The 23,116-nt window shown below is 42.3% G+C and overlaps 1 protein-coding gene across 1 annotated transcript in view; it reads left to right on the top strand.

The window, feature by feature from the left end:
* HLF (HLF transcription factor, PAR bZIP family member) overlaps positions 1 to 17,933 on the top strand; it is a 35,230-nt gene extending 17,297 nt beyond the window's left edge. The window contains exons 3-4 of the mRNA XM_061377246.1: positions 10,511 to 10,731; positions 13,699 to 17,933. Of these exons, the coding sequence (XP_061233230.1) occupies positions 10,511 to 10,731; positions 13,699 to 13,914 (437 nt within the window). The 3' untranslated portion in view covers positions 13,915 to 17,933. The remainder of the gene's footprint in view (positions 1 to 10,510; positions 10,732 to 13,698) is intronic.
* Positions 17,934 to 23,116: the final 5,183 nt, after the last annotated feature.

The following is a 23,116-nucleotide window of genomic DNA, read 5'->3' as shown; positions in this document are numbered from 1 at the left end:
CCCATCCACAGCAGCTAGAGCAAGCCTTGGAATGGGTAAAGACGGGTTGAGACTTCTGCTTCAGTAGATGTTTCTTCCAGGCTGCAGGTTGATGTGGTGAGGTGCACGGGTTGAACAGCATGTTGTGTGTGGTGGATGGGCAACAGCATCTAAACTGGGTGTGAATTGGGTGGAATGTATGCACATAAATGGCCTGGGCATGAGGAAGCAAAGATGGTTTCACCTGTGAATAGATGAGTTACTTCTGGTGAAGTGCACCAGAACACAGGGTTGGCTTCTGCAGAAAGAACACATTAAAGGTGGCACAAAGCATCTTAATCAGGAAACTAGCTCTTAATTTATTTTTGACACTCTGGAGCCCCACAGATCTGGTCAGTGCCATTTTCTTTATTCCTTCTGCATTTGTAGTAGGAAAACTAATAAAAATGTCCTGCTACATTTTTTAAAAATACCATTTCTATGGCACAGCTCTATTTTGTGTAATTTTTTATGTCCAAAAGATAGAGGGCTTTAGAATAGAAGAAGAAAAGCTGCATATCTGAGTTTAAGATAAAATAAGATGATCTCTGTGACAGAGACAGCAGAAATGATGTGATACGACAGTTGCTGTAGCAACACCACCTACTTCATGAAAATCAGAGTTAACAGGAGTGGAAAAGGTAAAGCCCACATAATTTTCCAAGCCTGTGAATTGTTGCTGCCCTCAGCTTGCACTGCTTTCCAACTCTCCCGTGTTTCTCCTTTCATTTGGGCACAGATACACCTTTTTCTGCATGGCCAGCTCCTGCAGACCTGATCCTGTATTCAGCGGGGGCACACAATGGGGGCTCTGCAGGAGTAATGAAGCCTGCAGTGTCTTTGCCTCCAGGTGACCAGGTGAATAAGAGGGCAGTAACATGAAGGACTGTGTCATGTCATGTCCTGTCCTCCCTCCCAAATCCTCTCAAAAGCCTTGGACAACAAAATGCTATAAGGCCTTTGTTGTGTTAGGGATATCCTGCATAGAGAACGGGATGAGCACCGTTGTAAAAAGGAAACCAGACCACTTAATCTACTTCTGTGGGAATAAACTTTTAGTAAAGCAGTGTTATGTTCAATTAAGTATTGTAGAGACTGAAGGTGTCAGAGATAAGGACATCTTCATTATCAGAGTGTTTCATTACATTAGATGTACAGACTCTTCATTAGGGACTGTGGTGATAGGACAATGGGTAACGGGTTAAAACGTAAACAGGAGAAGTTTAGATTGGATATAAGGAGGAAGTTCTTTCCTGTTAGGGTGGTGAGGCACTGGAATGGGTTGCCCAGGGAGGTTGTGAATGCTTCATCCCTGGCAGTGTTCAAGGCCAGGTTGGGCAGAGCCTTGGGTGAGGAGAGATGGTTTAGTGTGAGGTGTCTCTGCCCACGGCAGGGGGGTTCGAACTGGATTATCTTAAGGTCCTTTCCAACCCTAACTATTCTATGATTCTATGACATTGTCACTTTGTCCCCTCCCAAATAAACCCAAAATAGCGGTGTTCCATACCAGCGATATGTAAAGTAGGAAAACACATTGATTTACATCAGAGTGGCATTGAGCTGGTTGTCTGACTGCTGTACCAGGAGCTGCTGCAGAGGGCTTTGTTCAGGAAAGGCAGAGACAACAGCAAAACGTACTGTATTGAAGGGAGTAGAAGGGTCTCTGTTAAAGAAACATTTCAGTGCCAAACATTGTTGGAAAGTGATTTGGTGTGTCTGGATTGACAACTCATTTTGAAATTTGCAGCTATGGTTACTGGAAGAGAAATCCTGTATTAAACATATGGTTGCTGTCAGTAAGGCTGCTGTTGGCTTGCACTCTTCTTAATGATAATTCTCAGTGAACAGGGTCCTCGGTGTGTTATTTATAAAATGCAGATGATGTGTGTCTTTAAAAGCTCCCATATGCAGTGAATTGGTTTGCCAGTTCATGTTGGCCTCAAGGTTACACTCAAATCTATTTTTATTTTGAATATACTGATTTTTTTAATATATATCGCCTTGGTTTATTGGTCATATTTTTATGATTGATTGGCAATGGAGAGCCAAAATGAGTGTGATAACAGAAATAAAATCTCTGTTACTTGTGAACTAGGGGAAAAGAGCTTGAAAGAAACAGCAGCATCAACTAGCAGTCAAGTTTCCCTGATCCGTTTTGCTGAGATGCCTTCTGAAGGCAGCACAGTAAACGCTCTGCTCAGGAGATGGAAGGAGGTGTGACTTTGGTGTCTTGTGGCATTTTTATTTCACCTGTTACGTAGTTCAGAACCTGCGCAGGTTCATGCAGTGTGTTTGGAATCACAGTTCTGGGCTATGGGCGATTTGCAGAGGAGGTCCCAAGAGGGAAAAAAAGTATTCGGATTCCAGGATTTCTTCAGGAAAGATCCCATCACCACCCTTTTTCACTGCTACTGTTTTTAAAAGATAGAAATGTAAAGATTTCAGTGTGTGTTGCTTTTTCTGGTGCCATGGTTTACCTTCATCTTCCTGCAGATCACCCTTTATAAAGCATTGCTGTAGTTTTGTCACACTTTGCTTTAGCGAGCAAAAGATGTAAGAAAGCAAGAACACAAAGCTCCTGCAGCACATAGCTCAGGTTTGTGTGTGCAGAACAGATCGAAAGAGAAGAGATTTGCAAGTTCCTGTAACTCTGCCCAGTGACCCCTTTTTCTTAAGGGATATATTCAGACAGCAGCTGATAGCATCTGTTGTCTGTCTCTCAGCCTTGCCATTAGCTACTGATTGGGAGTTAGAGGAAATGTACCTGTTTCACGTGGCTTTTCCATGCGGTTTGAAATCTCACTTGGCTGTGTTTTGATAACACACCCAAGCAAGAAGGGCTTGGGTACCAGAACTGGGTAAGAGATACATGAGTCACGGGTGGCATATGCTTTCAGGATTACATGATGGCTTTCTGCAAGACCTGTTTACTCGCTGAGAGCATGCTGTCCTGGGTGTTCATTACCCGAACAAATAGAACAATGTGAGGCGAGCTTACTTGGGCTGGAGCCTTGCAGAGCACATTGGCTGTAGCATGAACCCATCTTGAGAACAAGCGTTGCCTTTGTTTTGAGTGGGATTCCACGTGAGGGTACATTTATGGATGTCATATGAGGCTGTTGTCTAAAGCAGAGACTCTATCTAAAATCTACTGTTTGAGACTGGTTTGTGAAAGCTGGGTACATAATTGTCCAAGGAAAGAAAAACAGATCTTTTTGTCTCCTTCAGAACAGGTTAAAAATTCTGATGCTTCTCTGGAACCTTCCCTTTAACGAAGGAAAGAAGAATTGTACTTTTTGAACAACTGTAATATATGTGAATTACCGATTAACAAAAATATACACAGATATGCCAAAGGATGTCACGAAGCTCCAATGCACCAGAGAATAGCAGCATCTTGAAGTGAAACGTGCTTCTAAGCCAAATGTAAATCAAAATGAAATACCTGTCTGAATGTTCTTTCCTGCAGTTTTTCTGTCCCCACTGAATGCCATCTTTGCCTATCTGTGTGAGAAAAGCAGCATCCTACAAGAAAACCAGGCACTTAAGAGGGCTGTGGATTTCATGCTTTTCAAGAATGTGAAAATCCCTGTGCAGTGTCCTGGGAGCAGGATCAACCCCTCTGTTTCCGTGTGTAGCACTTCTGCAAGGGAAACATTCAGAGCAGGAGCGACTACTTTCAGGCATCTTGCAGGGGCTGGTTTGGAAGGGAATGGAAGTTGGATTTCCTGATAGCTTTCAGAAATGGGGCCTCCTTGAGCTGCCTTCACACAGGGCAAGGTTTGCAGAATGCTGATCTTACAGAAAAGTCTTAAATACTGTAGATATAGTGGAAACTTTTACCTGGTGGTGCCTCAAACTTGTTTATTTATTGCTTTTATTACCAGCAGAGCAGGCATAGCGTATTGCATGCCCATTATTCTAACCACATGCAGGAGCTGCAGATCAAGCCCTCAAAAGCCTGCACTCAACTGAAGGCCATGTGTGCAGCTTCAGATAGAAACACACACACCCCCACCCCCCCCCCTTGTTTGCTTGGATCTCACAGGCTTTAATTACATTATATCCTCTTTTTCCCCTTTTCCCTTTGAATGCAGAGGTCAGACCAGCTCTGAGTTGAATCAGGGCTGTATCAGGAAGGAAGCGGTTGTCTGTAGGATCTTGGATCTTGACCTCATTTACTGCAGATGTGAGAGGATGCAGGGAGCGGCAGGAGGAGAAGGGAAAATCTGGCAGGAAGGACAGAAGGATTTTATCTACAGAGACTGGATTTTGCCACAGAGTTTTAGCAGAGTTCTGAGCAAGTCATTTGATGACGTGAGCTTGCGCACGGCGTGCTTGCTTCCCTTTCTGTGGGGAGCCTAGGTTGGGGGCTTGTGGGGAAAAACTGTTTCTGTGAAGCATGCAGATGTAGTGATCACTGCTAGAGGAAACTCCTATGAAGTTGCTATTTGTGTCTCTAAAGGAGGTTGGAATAAGTTGTGGCAAATAAGGTACGGATCCATTTGGATAAACCAAATGGGTCAAATGAGTGACTCCTAAATGAAGGAAAGAGTCCGGAAAACAATGAAGTGATCCGAACTTTAAAGATTGTTGCAACCATGACTGTGCTGCTTAAAACTTGATTTTTAAAACCAATTGAAAAGACAGCCTGGATTTTCTCATGAGCCACTGCAACAACGAAAACATTGGAAATGAGTAGGAATGGGCCTGACAACACCCTCAGTGTCCTGCCGCTCAGATTGAGTGGAGCACTTAGGAGCTGAAGGGGGACAGGGCACTGTGCCAGTGCACTGTTTGCTGATCAAAGAAGATCCCTGGCACTCAGGCATCTGAAGCTGTGTTTGTACCATCAGCACAGGTACTCTTCTGCCCTGTTCCCTCCAACGATGCTCTTCTACTGAACGCAGTTATCCCAGCCTTTGGTGGAGCAGCCTTCCTCTTCCAGGGTGTCCCCCCCTCCTCTTTGGCCACCAGTCTCCCTCATCCTCACCTCCTTACCCCCTTCTCAGCTTTGAGTCCTAATCACTTAGGGAAACTGCTGCTTTCTCACCTAGCCTTAGCACACAGGCAGTAGATTTCAAGGCAGCCAACAAAAGGGAAATAGCCTTGATCAGGAGCTGCTCTCGCTTCCAGTGCACAGGCCGCTAGCACGGTTCTTTGAAAGGTTTGCCAGCAATTTGTGACAGGTTCAAAACAACGTGTTTTTGCTAAATCTTTTTCGGGAAACTGTAGAACCATTTTGGCAGAAACATAATTGGCACACTGAAATCCAAACAGAGTGGTTGAAATCTGGCAAAAGTCTTAAGGAACTGAAGACGGCGTCCTCTAATGGGAAGTGTCAGACAATCTTAATAAGACTACCAGTCCTGCCTGTAATAATACTGTAGGGGCCCAGAGCGGGAGGCACACAATGTTGAGAGGGGAAATGACAATTCTGTCATAATTAAATGCACAAGGTTTGTAAACAGTGCTGATATCTGTAAAAAGTACACATTCTAGAAGCACTTCAAGGTGTCGGTCGGTCGGTGTGTGTGTGTTAAGAGCAGCGAGTGTGTTGTGGTTGTGTTGGATTAAGATCTTTCTGCAGGAAGTGTTTGCAGTCACTCCGTGTTCAGCAAAACAAAGTTTGTGTAAGATAAGCAATAGAGGAATGTCTGTGCCAGGTTGGAGCACTGGTCGAAATACACTGATCATTAGTTCAGAAGAAAATAAAGCTCCTCTAATAACTGCTTACATAAATACACCCAGAGGTGAAGTGTCTTCTCACCCCCAGGCAGAGTGGTTCGTTTTGTTCTTCCAGTGGGAGGGCTGGAAGGTCAATACAGCACAGCTTGTCGTTCCCTTTAGTGCCTGTATGGATTATGGTCTTACTATCTGTGTAAATGTTCCGGTTTCTGGAAGACACTAAAATCCTAATAGTAGGGAAATTGGAGAGGAAGATAAAACATTGCCTATAATATTGTAAGTGAGGAATTATAACCTGACAAGATACCATCCTTAGATAAATCTTGACTTCCAAAATACTCCTTTTGCTTTACTGCAGGTGGAGATTTTTGCCCTGTGCTCTGCAGTGAGGTAACTTCTCTGGAGGCTGAAGGAGTTAACACAGAAATAGATGACAGATTAGTCTGGGACAGGCTGTGATTTGGAGTAAGAGAACTATTCCAAATAGCTGGCCAGGCACCAAGCGGATAGACAGTTTGGAAAACATATCGGCAGAGCCATGGTGTTCTCTGGAGCAGCTCTGGGTGAGGATTATCTGTCAATTTAACTGCCGCGCTATAGAGTCTGACTGACATTCCCAAAGTGCCTTTAGTTTATATAAAGAAAAATGATTAGCAAACACATATTTTATCTCTGGGCTGCTAATAAATTGAATAAGAAGCTCCTCTTTTCTTTCCTTCCAATACATGCGTAAAAAATAGGGGAAAATATTTTGATTAGAACATTTCCACTCCCTTTTCTTTTTGTCGTCGCTGTTCTCCAGCCAGCTGCTGAGCTGATGAAAAGTGTGGAAGGGCTGTGAGAAGGGAGATTTTGTGAAAATGAGGCTCATTTTCATGGGAGTTGACTCATGCAAAATTGAGTTCCACATAATTTAGCAGGGATCTCTTGCAGTACAGATAAGTCTGTCAAGCAGTGGTTGCAGTTGAAGAGGTTATTTCCGTCTTAACTCTCCTGGGCACAGCTGGAAGGTGGGATGTTTCAAAAGGGGGAAATCAGGAGTGAGGATACAGTGACTGAGCTCCCCACGATACCAGGTCAGCGTTTCGGTTTTATAGGTGTAAAACAAAGCGACTGTACTTTTGAATCGTGAATTTTAATGATTGCAAGCAATTAAAAGCTGCTGTTCTTTTTCTTTTACCAGCCGTTCGCTGACCTAGATAACACAAGTGAATGGCCTCAGTTCATTTCTCTTTGAACAAGGAAGCACAGTGAAAATATTGCCATTACGTTGGGTTTCCTCGCTGGCATCTCTGCTGGGAGGAGGACTGGAAGGGCTGGAACAGCCAACCCGCTTTCAAGTCCTTCTCTCTGGAAAATTTTCTGCTATTGCTAATATCTGCCAGGGCAGCACCAAGAGTGTGAGCGAAGGCAAGATGTTGGGGCAGCCGGAGCAACCGGGGCTGCCAAAACCTGGCGGTCCCTTTGCCAGGAGACACTGGGAGCTGTGTCTGTCCTGGCATACTCAGTGTTGCTTGAGTGGAGCTCTAGAAGCGGGAAGGTCTCCAGACAAAAGGCCAGTGTTGACATAGTTGTGGTGTCTCCAGGCCATGGTTGAGATGCATCACTAGGGTGGTATGAGGGGAAGTTTCCATTAACCATTGTTCCCAGCTTGCATCCACCACCACTGTGGAGTTCTGCAGCTGGATTTCCAGAAGAGCTTAACGCTCAAAAGCTCTCATTTCAGCAACTTAAATAGAGGGGCTAAGTTCTTTCCAAAACACTTGGCAATCCTCAACCCCCATTGAGAACAAAGCTCAGCACATGAAACAGTCCAGCCACTTCACTGTGAAGATTTGGCAGAGTGGTTGAATAATACAGAGATGGGCAAGAGAGGCATCTGGCTCCCCATGCTGAGCAGTGAGGTGCTTTACCTTCACTGGCCTTGGCGCCTGGTGCTGCAGGCTTCCTCCTTGGTGATTCCTTGCGCATCGCAGCCTCTGACCAGCTCTGTCTCTGGGTGTTGTGACAGCTGTGGAGCTTGCTGATGTGAGGATTAGTCGGCTGCTGGGCACATGACGTTCAGATCGCTTGTGCTTATTTGACCTACCTCTGATTGCAAGGAATTTAGTGCATAAAAATAACACCCAGAACAAATTTGGCAGAAGGATGCATGGCTGAGGAGCCATGCACACAGAGGGAAAGGAGCTTGGAGAGCAATGTAACATGAGGCCATGTCCTGTACTCCTGCAGTAACAGCGGTGCCAAATCCAGCGCAGCCCACGCTGTCTTGGGTTACGATGAGTTCCAGCACCACATAGATGTAATGGCCATTAGCCAGTAAACTAATGAAGACAGGTTCCTGGCATGTGTTATTGGCAAAACTTGGTAGAATAAATAAAAGGGTAGCAAGTGCCAGGAGTTGCTTAATGTAGAACGCTGGACATGGCAATACTGGTTTTTCTGCCTTCGGTTTCAGACACCCTGTGTAACTCTGCTCTCAGTGGAGCTCCTGCTCATCTGCAGGAGTGTAACAGGACGGGGTCAGCCTGCATAGACTGATGGAGGCGAGTGTACCCTGCATGTGAGGGCAGTATCTTTTGGGCTCCAGGTGAGAACGTGTAGCTGTGTGCATGATGTGTTCAGGCTTTGCAGTGGTGAATAGCATTCACCTTGACTGAGCTTTACACCGGCACCTGGGATGCCTTATGTTTGCTGAAGCAACCAGGTCTTTAGTAGTGAGAGCTTCTAAGACCCAGGGAAGTGAAATGTGTGCACACAGGGAATGAGGCAGGATCCTGATTGCTGTAGGTTCTTCTCCCACGTCACCTTGGAGATGTGTCCCTCTTCCCTTTACTTTGTGATTGCATTGGTGCAAACCCTCAATTTCCCGTGATTAAAAAGGGCATTTTTGCCCTTTTTCAGAGAGATACTGTAAAATTTCTTGAGGCCAATGATTACAAAGCTCACGTGGTTGTGTAATAACAGCACATTATAGATTAATGATAATATGTAAACTGATACTGTGTACCTAGAGCTTCGGCAATATTTAAATACAGGTTCTTTTGTTTAGGGCAATTAGAAAGCTGAGACAGATTTCACAATCCACTTGACTTTTAGAAACACCCTGCATGCTCACCAGCAATAATACAGAAGTATTTAGACCTGGTGTCTTGCTTGTGTCTTAGCTCTTTGACAGGATTTGCACGATTTGTGGTGCATGTGTCTATACATTTCTCTGCATAAAAAAAAATACCAGGCTGTTCTGGTACCAGCATACTCACATCAAAGGAAGCTTTCCTGCATTTAAGCCTTTAAATAAGCCCGTGTATCCGAAATGAGATTAGCCATCCCTTTGGAGCAGGGCCTCGGTGCTCTGAGCCGGTAGGGCTGGCGTTAGGGCAGTTCCTGCCAGGGTTTCCCCCCGGCGCGGCTGCAGTGTGTTAAACACGAAGCGCCCACTAGTGAAACCACTAGTGAAACCCCGCTCCCTTTCCGACAGCCATGGAGATGCATTAATAACTTTGATCCTCCTTTTCTCTTCTCCCAGGCCCTCGCGAGCCTTTCCTGGAAGCTGATGTTATCACAGGACTCACAAAAGCCGAGCTGTCCCTTAGCAAGCCCTGTTGTGCGCAGTGCAATCCCCTGGTGCATTTTCTGTGCACTTCCAGTGTTGTTGCTGCGATCACCTAGATTAAAATAATGCATTGTTAACACCGGCCTTGGCTTGGAAATAGAAACGTTGATCATTTTACACCCTAAACAGTGCAGATGCAGGCTCAAATAAGGAAATATTATGCAGTCACAGGATGTTTGTGTCGTTGTTCCGAAAGGCGCCGTATTTCTAAAGGCAAAGTGAATTAGCTAATAGCCAAAATGATAAAGAAGAATGGGCTCCAATCAGAAGTCGACCCTCTGAAGCCTGTGGGGCTTGTGCTTCTGAGGCATGTGAGAACTTCTGAAGGTTCTGCCCCCAGGGATAGTCCCTGTTCAGGCAGCTGACTTCAGGGTCCTATTTTGGGAACCTTTGGTTGGGATTTTAAATTGGATTTTTAGTGGGAATGGTGCCTGAATTGGTGCTGGAGGATCCTGAAGGCAATATCTAAGATTCAAAAAGGAAAACTGAGGGGGGATATAGTTCTTTGCTGGGGATAGGCTCCTTTTTATTAGATTTTATATACCATAAAAGAGCAGTGTGGCATGAATCAGTATTCATTTTTGCAGAGCATCTTTAAGTAGTCATTGTAGCCTTTCATGTTCAAGTTTTCTTCATTGTCATTTAGAATATCGCAGGTAGGATTTCAAGTCTCCTTAGAGGAGTGCTTCAGCACAGCTTGACAGTGCATTTTCATGAGGTATTGTCCTATTGCAAGTACTGTACATCATTGTAAACTAAATGTACCCCCAAAGGTATCTATGAATAAATCTGTGTATGAGAAAACCAGGAGGCATTACAGTATGGTGAATAAAGCGGAGCTAAGTGACAGTACTTAGGATTTGTTCCCGAGGATGTGATCTTAATAAAGAGGCATGAGTTGAAGCAATGTCTAGTGCAATCGGTGTTGGATTCACTGATCTTACGTGGGCATCCAGGATGATTAGCAGCTGGAAATGGGAACCAATTCTGAACATAACGGCATGAGCATGTCTGAATCTGAATAGGCAGAATGGCCAGTCTGGTATTTAGCAAGAGTGGATACCGAATTCACAGTAAGGCTTGAAGAATTAATCCATGTAAAGCATTGTGAGATCTTCTAAAATCCTTGTTCAGTGATGTTATTTACATATTTTCTAACATATCTGGCTTTATCCTTTCTTTCTATAGGTCAGATCTTGCCAGCAAACCGAAACACACCGAGTCCCATTGATCCTGAGACTATCCAAGTTCCTGTTGGCTACGAACCTGATCCTGCAGATCTTGCTCTTTCCAGTATTCCTGGCCAGGAGATGTTTGACCCTCGTAAGCGCAAGTTCTCTGAAGAGGAGCTGAAACCACAGCCGATGATTAAGAAAGCTCGCAAAGTCTTCATTCCAGATGACCTGAAGGTAAATTGGAACTGGTGACGAGGTTGGTTGTATTCTGTAGAAGTTCCACTCTGAGGTACAGGTTTGCAGCATCAGTCTGGTTTCTCCTGTAAGGTAGATCTGCCAGACTGTGTTGTAGAAGGAAACTGTCAGCGGTTCTGAATAAGGCTGAGGGGAGGATGTCCCTTATTAGTTATGCAACAGTCGAAATTCATGAGATCAATATTCATTTCCTTTGTATGCCAGAAACTTCCTGCGTGACCTTGGACAAGCTTACGTTGTCCTGTATTTCCCACTAATGAAACAGCCTGATCATGTTTCCTTTTCCTCCAGCCTCAGTGTGTCTCATCAGCGTAAATGGTGAATTTTGCAAGGGAGAATCTATGTCTTAAGGGTTCATGAGGTCCCTGACAGTAATAGAATGAAGTATATTGTGTCTTGTTTGGGAGTTGCTTTAGCTCTGTACCAATAACTCTGTATCCCAGTAATGAGTGGGAGCAATATAGAACAATATACCAGAAGCCTAGGTGAAAGAAACTAAACTGGTTGTAGGAAAACAGAACAAAACTCTTTTGCTGATCTGTATATTTTAATACAATATTTATAAGAATAATATTACAATATTTTAAAAGAAAGAGCACCCTTGTCTCTGCCTCTCACTGCTTCTGAGATACGAAGAGCAAAGAGCATGAGGAGAGCAGCACAAATCGATCAGCAGATTCAGTTATTAAACAGCTGTGAAAATTGTTGTGATTTGCAAAATTCCATCCTCAGCACGTGATTTCCAAGAGGATCTTTTCTGTCAGAGGTTCTCAGTGCAGGATGCCACTGCCCCTCAAGACACAGACTGAAGCCTGTTGGAGCTGGTGGGAATCCCTGGCTGCGCGTGTGAAGAGACTGGGATGCCACGTGTTCGCACCAGATTGATAGCATTAGGGAAAGAAGCTGATGCTGTTTGCTATTTTTATCCTTAAGGATACTGCTGTGCAAGTTAAAAGCACAGAAATCACGATTCCAGTAGTGTTCAGGTGGTGTGTTGCTGTCACTTGGTCTGCGGTGTCTTCAGCTTTCCTTTACACAGGTCTGTCTGCATCATGCCATTACTTACCTAGGCAAATTTTACTGCAGAGAATAAAGAGGTGAAGAGGGGTGTGTGATACAGAAATGGCTGTAAGGGGACAGGAGTTTGGTGCCATTTATCAGCTTGTGGTGTCTCTTAGGTATCCTTACTCATCAAAGCAAAACTTACCAAAGATGCTGTTGGACTACCCCATGCCAGAGGTGGAAAGTGCCAGTGTCTTGCATGAAGCAGCGGGACACATAAGTTTTTAGCCTAAGACTGAACTCTAGAAGTTCAGGGTCTTGCATTTCCCTGAGATAATCCCATCAGTTGCCCTTGACTCATTTCAGAGTGCTTGACCCAAGTGCTGCTTCTGCCCTGGCATGTGGAGCGGCTGCTGAGTTCTGGGGGAGGGTAAGCAGATTAGATCAGTCAATCGTCTCTGGGTTGCATGTGATTTTGAAATGCCAGCCTTACCTCTTTCAGGCCTGGATTAAGGGATTTGCCATAGCAATTTGTTAAAATAAAGCGGGATGAAGCCTAGGTGGCACACTAATAAATTGCTTAAAGCTGATTTTTATGGAGTGGAATGAGATGGGAAATTATAAGTAAGATTTGGGTCATAGCTTTTTGCTGCATGCTGTTTTTAAGAGGATTTTGGGGGGTCCTATCTAAGTACAGGTGAAGAGCAACTTAGAGATAGGCTGGCTCCGCCATTGCTGCACACCTGGTTAAGCTAAACTGATACAGTGCACTTGTAGGGGACTTCTAGCAGTTGTGTTGCTCTTGCTTTGCCTTATGCGAGCAGCTGGAGAAGATGCAGAGCAGCAGTATCAGGCTTGGCCTGGTTTATGCTGAAAGACACAGGAGTGTGGGGTGTGTTCAGTGCAATGTAAGACCTGGCTCCTGTGACTTGTCATGGACATGGTGCTGTGCTTCCATGTGTGGTGAAAATGAAGGGATGACTCTGGGAGGGGAAGTGTGAGCTCTACTGACCAGGCAGTTTGAGGTATGAATGGCTGCATCACTTACTCTGCAGGGGACTGAATTCCCTTCTCATGGGAGATTCTGTATTTACTGAGTTGTTCAAAATCTCTAGAACTTAATTCAGTTTCTGTGCAGCATTGAAGCTGCCATTTCACTGAAGGCCACTTCCTTGGAAGAGTGGGGAAAATCAGGTAAAATGCGGCAGTTGCCTAGAGCTTTTGGTGCACCAGTGCAGTGATCTCCTAGAGGCAAGACTTTAGAGATAAAACTTTGGGAATGTGTTAACTTAGGAAACTTCAGTGTTAATGGACTTATTCCTGGCAAAAGCTTCTTTTCCCATGCTCAAAGCCTATTGTGCTCTTTGCGGATGGTACCGAAGCAGCATCATTGTAGTGCCAAGGACTCCCCTCCCAGTGACTAGGGTGGAAACAGGAATGCTCTGGGGCTCTGCAGAGAAAGAGCTTTGAACATTAAAAAGAGCTGCACAGAAGATGAAATGGATGATACCAGCGAACAGAGTGAACCAGGTGTTGGCTGGCAGAGATGAGCAGGGACATACAAGAGGTAATTAGCACCGCTCCAGCAACGGTAGGCAGTGAGTCATGGCACGCCAAGGTGGATGTGCTAACTAGGTCAGCCGAGATGCATTGTGCTGCTGGAATATCGCTTCCTTTTCCCTTGGAGGAATTCACAGTCAGGAGGATGGGGGGGTTGGCGTAAGCATTTTGACAGAAAGAGGCATGAGCATCTGTGCTCCCCGGATGGGTTGTGCCATGTACATCTGTAACGGTTGTCCCAGCAGTGCCTGGCTGAGCCGGGCAAGCAGGATAAAGTGAAGTCATCCCCGGAGCGCAGGCTGTGGCTAAGAGCACATCCTGGTGGCTGCTCGGTTTTACTGAAGTCTAATACCCCGTTTGCTTCTCTCCGTGTTCCATGAGCAGGATGACAAATACTGGGCAAGGCGCAGAAAGAACAACATGGCAGCGAAGCGATCGCGGGACGCGCGCCGCCTGAAGGAGAACCAGATCGCCATCCGTGCCTCCTTCCTGGAGAAGGAGAACTCGGCTCTGCGCCAGGAGGTGGCCGACCTACGGAAAGAGCTGGGCAAGTGCAAGAACGTCCTTGCGAAGTACGAAGCTCGACACGGGCCCCTGTAAATTGGAAAGGGGGCAATGGGGGGGGGGGGTTTCTTTCTTCTTTCTTCTTTCGTTGCGGGTTGGCATTTGACTAGATGGACGATGTGTTTCCTGTTTGATAGCACCACACCCAAACCAACCTTTCTGTCTTCAGCACTTTACCAGAAGCAGAAACAAAACTGACTTAAACGTTAACTTCTTCTTTCGTTTGCGTATGCGTGTCCCTGCGTTCGTGTGTTCACATGTCTGTACCCGTGTGTGTGCGTGTGTGCATGTGTGTGCGTGCGTGCGTGCGCATCTCAGCACTTCCCATTTGTATGAAGCCCTCTTCAAAAGGGTGCCACATTTTTACCTGGACTGTTGAGAACCGCCATAGTAAGCTTTTTATTACATACGGTGTTTTCTTTTCAGTGCTGCTTCAGAGTAGGGGTTTTATGTTATTGTAACCAGCTCCATCCCGAGGGACTCGGAAAGATCCCAGGATAAATTATAGAAAAAAAAAAGAAAAAAAAAAAAAGGAAAAAAAAAAAAGAAAAAAAGGAAAAAAAAAAGTAGATCTCAGTTTTTTTGGAGAGTAACGAGCTCGTGTTTGAGTCTGTCTATCAGAAACATTAACACGCTAATAAAGTGCACACATAATTTAGTACTACACTGCAGAAATATTAATTTATAGATTGCTTTCGTTGTATTTTGAGTTTTGGTGGTAATTGTCTTCAGATTTAAAGTGCTGTTAGACTGAGTTAGCTGTACTCATTATAGAGCCCATAATGGCTTCTCTGTAGCTATTAAGGTTCCTTTTCTTTCCACAGACCCCAGGTAGGTAGGAGTCCTGTCGATGGACTACAGAGTGTGTATTTGCACTGTCTGTACCTGAAGCAATAATCCTGTTGTACGCTAGCGCGCATGCTGCCCGGGTGTTCCCAGTGGACGTAGGATGGTTTCCCTCCCCAACAGGAGTTTTTAATGTCTTTAACAAAAAGCTAAGGGTAAAAGCCACCTTCACGTGAGCATGTTAATTGTGTCCCTGCTCTAGGGAGCGCATGTGTGAGAAGCAGGATAATGAGTTGAAATGAGAACAAAATCCAGAGTGTCAACCCAGAGCCGATGTCGAAACCAGAGGGGCTTTTCTGTCTTCAGTTAGTTTTGCATCTCTTCAAGTTCCATTTTGTGATTGAAAATTAAATAAATACCCTGATTAATTTGTTTTTTCCCCCCATGTTTTGTAATATATTTTCTGTGGATTATATCTTGCTGTTTTAAAGATCGCGTTTATTCAGTTAGAAGAAGTCACTGGTTTGCAAAGCCCATTTTTCCTAGTGATTGTTGTTCTGAGTGTGACATGAACTGATGGTTCTGAACTTATTGTTTTAAACTCTATTTGCTTCTGAACATGTTTGTTCTAATATAAAGTGGACTTCTGAAAAATGAATGTAAGAGACACTGGTGTATTTCAGAAGGGGATGGTGTTGTCATATACTGTGGTTAATCCAAACAATCTAAGTGTTTACTATAGACCAAAAGGATAGAGATTATAAAGTGTATAAAGTTTATACAGAATAATTATAGTATGTTCGTTTTGTACAGTATTTTTCAAGTACAAATACTGACAATGTATTTTGAAAGACAGACATATATATAGCAAAAAAGGAAGAAAAAGCTATTCCATGTTTAAAACTATATAGCAAAGATAGATATATATTCTCCATATTGTACAGAAAGGAAATGCTATGGGGTTTGTTGGTTGATTTTCTTTCCTTAACTAATTCTTTAATATTTTAAGCCTACCACTGGCACACCAGCATGTTCTGTGCTTTACATTAAATTTTGATGGCAGTAATATGGCTTTCCAGGATGTTCCATATTACTGGAAAAGAGAGACTTCTTTATTATTTCCCATCCAAAACACATAAAGGAATGATTTAGCAGGGACAAAGCACAACCTGGATTTTAGTCAACTGTTGACGGGACAGGACAATGTTTTGTAAAGGCAGAAAAATGATGTCTAAGACAAGAAATCTCAGTCATTTCTAATCTGCTGCTGCTGCTGCTAGAATCTGTTTCCAGCTGAAATGTTTCTTACAGCTAGCTCTGTTTGGGGTATACAGTTGTACGTGCTGCATCTGGTTATTAACAGGTGAGGAAAACATGGTGCTACGTCTTGCTCACAGTTCTCCCAGTGTTTTGACCTTATTTTCAAATAAAGAGGTTGTTCATTCCATTAAATCATTAGTCATGCTTCAGGAGGTTGATACAAAGGACTCCCCCTTTGTTCAGCATTAAAAATACCCTCGCAGGAATGGCATCTTTACAGTATTTTTCCTCAAACGTACCCGAGTTGTCAGCAGTCCTTAACGTGCAGGATTTGCAGTGGACAATTCATTCAGCAAATTGAGTTTCCGTGTGCTGCAGCAGAGTTTAAAGCAAAATAAGTTATTTTCTAATGGTCAGTATAAGCCACTGGATGCAGGGGTAGAGAAACGAGACTGGTGGTGTTGGGCACAACCCAGTGTCTGCTACAGCCTCTATGAGATAAACTTCATTTCTCTTCTTAGAAGCAGTGTGACCATGGCAGGGCTCAGCTGCTGCTGCTGTAGGGGACACTTTCAGCAGCAGCACAGCAAATGGCAACAGCTTAGAGTCACCCTCACAGTGGTTGTTGTTGGGGTGACACTAGAACAGGCGATGGTGTGAGTGAGATCAGCTGTACCGAGCCCGAGCCATCGGTGGGCTGCGGTGTGAGCACAGAACTTCCTTTAACATGGAAAAGGCAGCTTGGAAAAACAATTGCAGGCGATGCTTTAGTTTGCTTTGGGCAGGGAAGGGGCGGGAGGTGACGGTAGTTTCTGTAGGCTGGAGAGCACAGATGTATTAAGTCACAGCCACAGAGGAGCATGGAGGTTTCCAGCAGCTACCTCGTCCAGCGGTCCCCAAGCTGCTGCCTTGCCTCTCAGCCCCATCCCGCTGTGCGGGTGGATAGGAAGGTGAGTGTGTGTTTGGGGGTTGGAAACAGGGTGAGGGGGAGCAGGACAGGCCCTCCTGGTGCCTCCAGAACGGTCACCTTTAAAACAAGAGAGGAAAAGCCAAAGCAAAGGATGGGGGCTGAAACTCGGAATAGGTTCTGTAACCAGTACAAAGTAAATGCAGGCCAGTTCAGCTCAGTTCCGGTTCCTGAGGACAGCTCAGCTGGGCTCGTCACACCTCTGGTGGCTTTGATGCTCATGAAGGAGCTTGTAGGTGTATGAAATTGTAATTTTATACAAATAGAAATATATATATTTGCAGAATAATGACTAGCTTGTCTGAATGATTCACTGACTTGTATTAAACCGTAAATAAGCATTGATCAAATGCTGCTTGCTTTTTTGTTGTTTTTTTGCTGAAACTTAGAAGTGATTCATTTCTTTTTACAAAGGAATGCCCTCTAAAATCAAACGGCGTTTGGGATGTTTGTGAGCACCGCGGGGCTCTCTGTGGGAAAGCCCATGGCAGACAAGGCTGGGGGGGGATTATTCCTTTTCATTTCCTAATGGTGCTCAAGGCACTGACCCTCGCACCATGGGAATAACGTTCGGACTTGAATCCATAAAAGCAAGAAATTCCCAATGAAAGTCCAGTGCCAGAGGCTCCGTGCTTGGCTGTGCTCTGTAGCTGCACACGGGGTGAGTTCAGCAGGGCCAAGGGACCCCGGCATTTGACTCTCTTGCCTCTGTGGGTTTGTAATGCCCCCGTTGATGCTTTACAGCTGTTTGTGCATGTGACACACTAGAGATGTGCAGTCCAGTTTGATTTTGTTGACTTGTTTTTATATGTGAAGAGAAAAACAAAATGTATTAAAACTCACAAGTGATCAACCATCGTATTTCTGGCAACACCACAAGGCAGCGTCTGTTCCGGTCCAGGTTCGGCAGCGAGCTCAGCGGAGCTGTGTGACAGGAGGTGGATGCAGCCTGCGCTGCTCAGCCCAAATCCTCTTTATTTTTGTTTTATTTTTTGTCTGTTATTCTTAATGTTTAATAAACTTTGAACTTTTTCTTCTCTCACCGTGTGCTTTGGTCTCTCGGTGCCTGCTCTGCTCCATCAGCGCTTCCCCTGGAGCTTTGGGAGGCTGTGTTTGAATCTTTCTCCCCCCAAATGATGGTCTGGGAGTGCCTGTGCCCTCCAGTCCCGGCTGTGTCCCATAGGGGGATGGACCCCAGGTAATGGGGTGCAGTGTCCCCCCAGCCCAACCCTGCTGCTGCCAGCAGCCTCAGTGGAGGCTCATCATCCAGTACCACCGCAACCATGCACTTGGGTTAGAGCATAGGTTGCTAACTGTGCTGTATTTAGTTCTAATTTACTGTTTTAATATTGTACTTACATCACACTATATAACAAACTGATACAGTGTAGGCTATATTACATCATTTACATAGATAGACACTATACACTCCATATATCATGGGAGGTGATCACGTATGACTACACAGCGCACAGGCAGTAGTACATTCATTAAAGTGCTGCTTAATGAGTATTTTTTATTCTAGTATTCAAAATAATGCATTAACGTTCATCTCCTTATATTTAATATTTTGTATAGGCCATAGGTAATATGTACTACATGCTTTTAGATACAGAGTTTATATATAATACAGATAGTGAGAGGAAAACTGTAACTTCCACTATTTATGCATCTTAAGTCATCAAATAGGTGTATGGGTTATTCTATACATGACACACATCTGTAGATACAGAGGTCATTGATATAAAGCCAGGGTTCAATATATATGTATTTATTATCTCTTATGTTCAATGTGTATTTGTTAACACACATGGATACGTGCACACACATATATAAAAACATACACAGGCATGTGTGTAGACACATACAAAAACCATGTACATCTATACACACGTACCTGTGCATGTGTGTGCTCTTCTCTCTTCTTGCTATCCGTCCACATAGTGTGATAGACACATATGTATGTGGGTGTGTGTATATATATACACACATATAAACATATATACATATATACACATATATATACGTGATAGATATGTGTATATATACACATAAATACACATATAAACATATACATATATACACATATATATACGTGATAGATATATGTGTATATATACACATATATAAACATATATACATATACACACATACACAGATATATACGTGATAGATATATGTGTATATATATACACATATAAACATACACATATATACACATATATAGATATATACGTGATAGATATATGTATATATACACATATATAAACATATATACATATATACACATCTATAGATATATACGTGATAGACATACATGTGTATACACATACATGTAAACATACACATATAGATATATATGTGATAGACACGTGTATATATACACACATATACATATATACACATGATAGACATACATATGTATATATACACATATAAACATGCATATATACACACATCTAGATATATATACAAGTGATAGACATATGTGTGTATATATGCACATATATATTAACATATATACATATATATATACAAGTGATAGACACATCTCTATTCTTTTATACATATATATATGCATATATATATATAAAGGGCCAAGTTTTAATATCTAGTGTCTTTATGCACAAAAAATGTTTAAATAACACAGTCCCTCTCTTGCTCAGCCCCCCCTGTGTGCATGCACCTGCTCATGAGTGGTGTCTATATAATATATAAAAATGATATATTTTAACACACTTAAGCACCAACAGTAAAAAATAATAAAATGTGAGTATTGAAAAGCATTTAAAAATTCTATTTTCATAAGCCATATTAGCAGCATTTATTGTTAAAAGTTAGCTTTATATTTATCAATACATATAGTAGATTTTATTAATATAAAGACTGGCTTTAATGAGACAGAAGTGTATTTGTTCCAACACACAGACACACAGGTTCACACTGAGCTCTCTATGTAGCTGTAGAGAGCATTGGTTTAAATCGGGTAATTACACTTTCATAGCATGTGTTTAGCAGCATTTACTTTATTACTATGACTATTTTTTATACATACACTGTATTTGCTATAATACACACCACACCCTGTACCATCAGAATTTACTAATTGAATATGGCTTTAAAATATATATTTTTAAAGCTTTTATTTATTTTAGGATAACTGCTGTGTATTATGCACACAATTTGCCATAATACACATATATGCCTGCACATGGTGTGTCTAGATGTCTATACACTGCTGCATATACAGCTATTATATATATAAATATATAAAGATACATAAAATATATATTAATAAATAATACAAACATATGGTCATACAACATACTTAACAGGCTTTAATAATCTAGGTTTATATTCATATATCTATAATTACATATTTTACTGCTATAAAGGTCTGTGTTTAATAGCCATTACGTATCATGCACAAAGTATATTTGTTACACCATACAGATGCACATGCAAGCACTCACACACACACGTGTGCACCCATATGCGTGCATAGACACTGTGTCTACCTATATAGCAATTTAGTGATTTAACTTCCATATAGTGTATGTAAAGGAATTAATAAACTTTTAATTATTTGAATAAAGATGACAAAGCATCATCACTGACATACAGGGGGTCAGTCTGAATGTGCAGTGTATATATTATCACGCAAATATCTGTTTTAATAAGTCACGCTCTGTATTAAAGTGATATGTTTTACACACACACTCACAGACACACATATAAATAATGTGCCTTCAATAAAGGTTTTACCTTTACCCTGTATTTTCTGCCCCATAATTAGCTGCAGTTTTTAAAAGCCAGGTTTAGCTGTTTGCATACATTTAAAAAGATTGAAACTGGATTTTATTGGTATGAAGATTTGCGTTTTAATAAACGTTAAACACAAAGGGCATTTGTTCTAACAAACACCCATACACACCCCTCTGTGTAAGTGCACATTTACCTGTAAAGGCACGTAGCTAATGATAACCATAAATCCGACAATTAGACTTCCACATAGCACATCTAACAGCAGTTCCTTGGTTCCGATGGCTTCATGGCTTTTTATAGATACACACACATGGATTTTATTGATATAAAGCACTAATTTTGCTATATATGTTCTATATCATGCACAAAATATATTTATTGTAATACACAAACACCTTGACTTTGCCTCTGTGTGTGTGCATGTGCACACGTGCCGTTAGCACGTGCCCTCTCTCCCTGTATGCATATATATAAATTTAATAATGATCCTTAATATATTTATAGCAATTTGCTGGTTAATACAGCTTTATGATAGATAGATGATAGAGATAGATAGATAGATAGATAGATATAGAGATACATAGATATTATTGCTATTAAGATTTGGTTTTAGGGTATATGTGATACATGAGGCACTAAATAGATTTGTTGTAATATACTCTCACTTTCATATGTGTGTGTCCGTATATCTATAGCTGTATCACCGTACTTCTTGTATATACAGCATGTAAGTTGTATATACATGTACCTGTATATACAGGTGTGTATATATATATATATATATAAACAGAGGAATATTATATATATAAACAGAGGAATATATATACGGGTATCACAGTATCACAGTATGTTAGAGATTGGAAGGGGCCTCAAAAGATATATATATATATACATGTACCTGTATATACATAAACTGTGTATATGTGTGTGTGTATATATATATATATACAGGTGTGTACATATATATACACACATATACCTGTATATGCAACGTCTACATTGTATATACAGGTAGAAATACAACTATCTTTTCATCTATATTATTATATCTATATATAAAACATATAATTTAACAATCTAGGTATGTATAGATCTATAATTATAAAATGCATTGCTATAAAAGGTCTGTTTCATATACATCAGCTATTATGCACAAAGTGCATCTGTTTTAACACACACAGAGTGTCTCTGTGCATGTGCTATGTGTATTTATAGAGGTACATTTACTAATCACATTTTCAGAAAGCCAATTTAGCAGAGTATTTTAAATAGATTTACTTGATATTTCCATATAGGAACTAGGTTTTAGTGATATGAAATGGGTATGAAACAGGTACAAATTACCCCGAGCCCAGGGTAAGTCACTACAATCACACTGCGATCGTGCTCTGTGCCACGTGGGCTTATATAGGGTGTCTGTTCACCAGCTTCTTATTAGTATATTCTTATATCATTTTATAACAGTCAGAATATAAAATGTCATTTTGGAGGTGTTTGTATTTTTTATATACATTAACACATACAATGAAATATTTATACATACAATGAGACAGTCATGGTAATGGCTTACTATAAAAATTCAGAGCTATTGTTAACACAGCATCGTTAACAGCATTTTAATACAATACATAAATATATAAAATAAACTATTTCAGGTCTATAACAGGGATTATGGTGATAGATAAAACTTTTCAATGTGTGTAGGTAGCTGTAAACCTATGTATATTGATACATATTTAGAGGTACTTATACCTAGTTGTATATATCCACATGTACGTCCGTGTATGCACATGTACACACTTGTTTTGAAACAAACCTGCAGGTCCCCTGAGCCACCCCATAACCCAGACCAGGCCCAATCGAAGTGGTTTTTAATTGTGGTTTTAATCAGCTGGTGCCTGCTGCCCTCTGGAGCTGCCCATAGGGAGACACAGCCCCAGAGCCCCACTTTGAGCCGCTTTAGGTCTCAGTTAAACTCTCCCCTCTCCTTACAGCAATTATTCAGGAGCGAAATAACCATGCAGCCGTACCCAGAGCACGTCAGGCAGCAGCGGTGTCCTCAGTAAGTCTGACCAGTGCAAAAAGAAGCCTTAAAGTGGTTCTTAGAGGTAATGAATAGGACTTGTCGCCATGCCTAAGACCGGTGCGTTTCTACTACACCTTTTTACATGTACTCATACCTTAACTGTAACTGTGCGCGATGGAAACGGGAGATACCCATGGGTGTGAATGCGGGGCCGTGTTTCATTTCAGCATTTCCCAGCTCCTTGCGGCAGCACCGACACAAGGGGTCACACGAGAGCCGTGAGCTGGGCTCTGCTCAAAGCCACCAGCGCTTTTTCCTCCCGGTGTCTGATAAATCCTCCTCCTCCTCCCTTTCTTCCTCCATGCCGCTGCAGCAGGTAAGAGACCCCTCAAAGCTGCAGCCCATGGTGAGGGGCTGCGGGGCCAAAGACCAAA

The sequence above is a fragment of the Neopsephotus bourkii genome, unplaced genomic scaffold (genome assembly GCF_033783945.1).
Source record: "Neopsephotus bourkii isolate Nb327-2 ecotype Australia unplaced genomic scaffold, CSIRO-AGI_Nbou_v1 NB_1749, whole genome shotgun sequence".
NCBI classification, from domain to species: domain Eukaryota; kingdom Metazoa; phylum Chordata; class Aves; order Psittaciformes; family Psittacidae; genus Neopsephotus; species Neopsephotus bourkii.
Note: the sequence above shows the minus strand (reverse complement) of the source record. Positions and strands in the feature narration are given on the sequence as shown.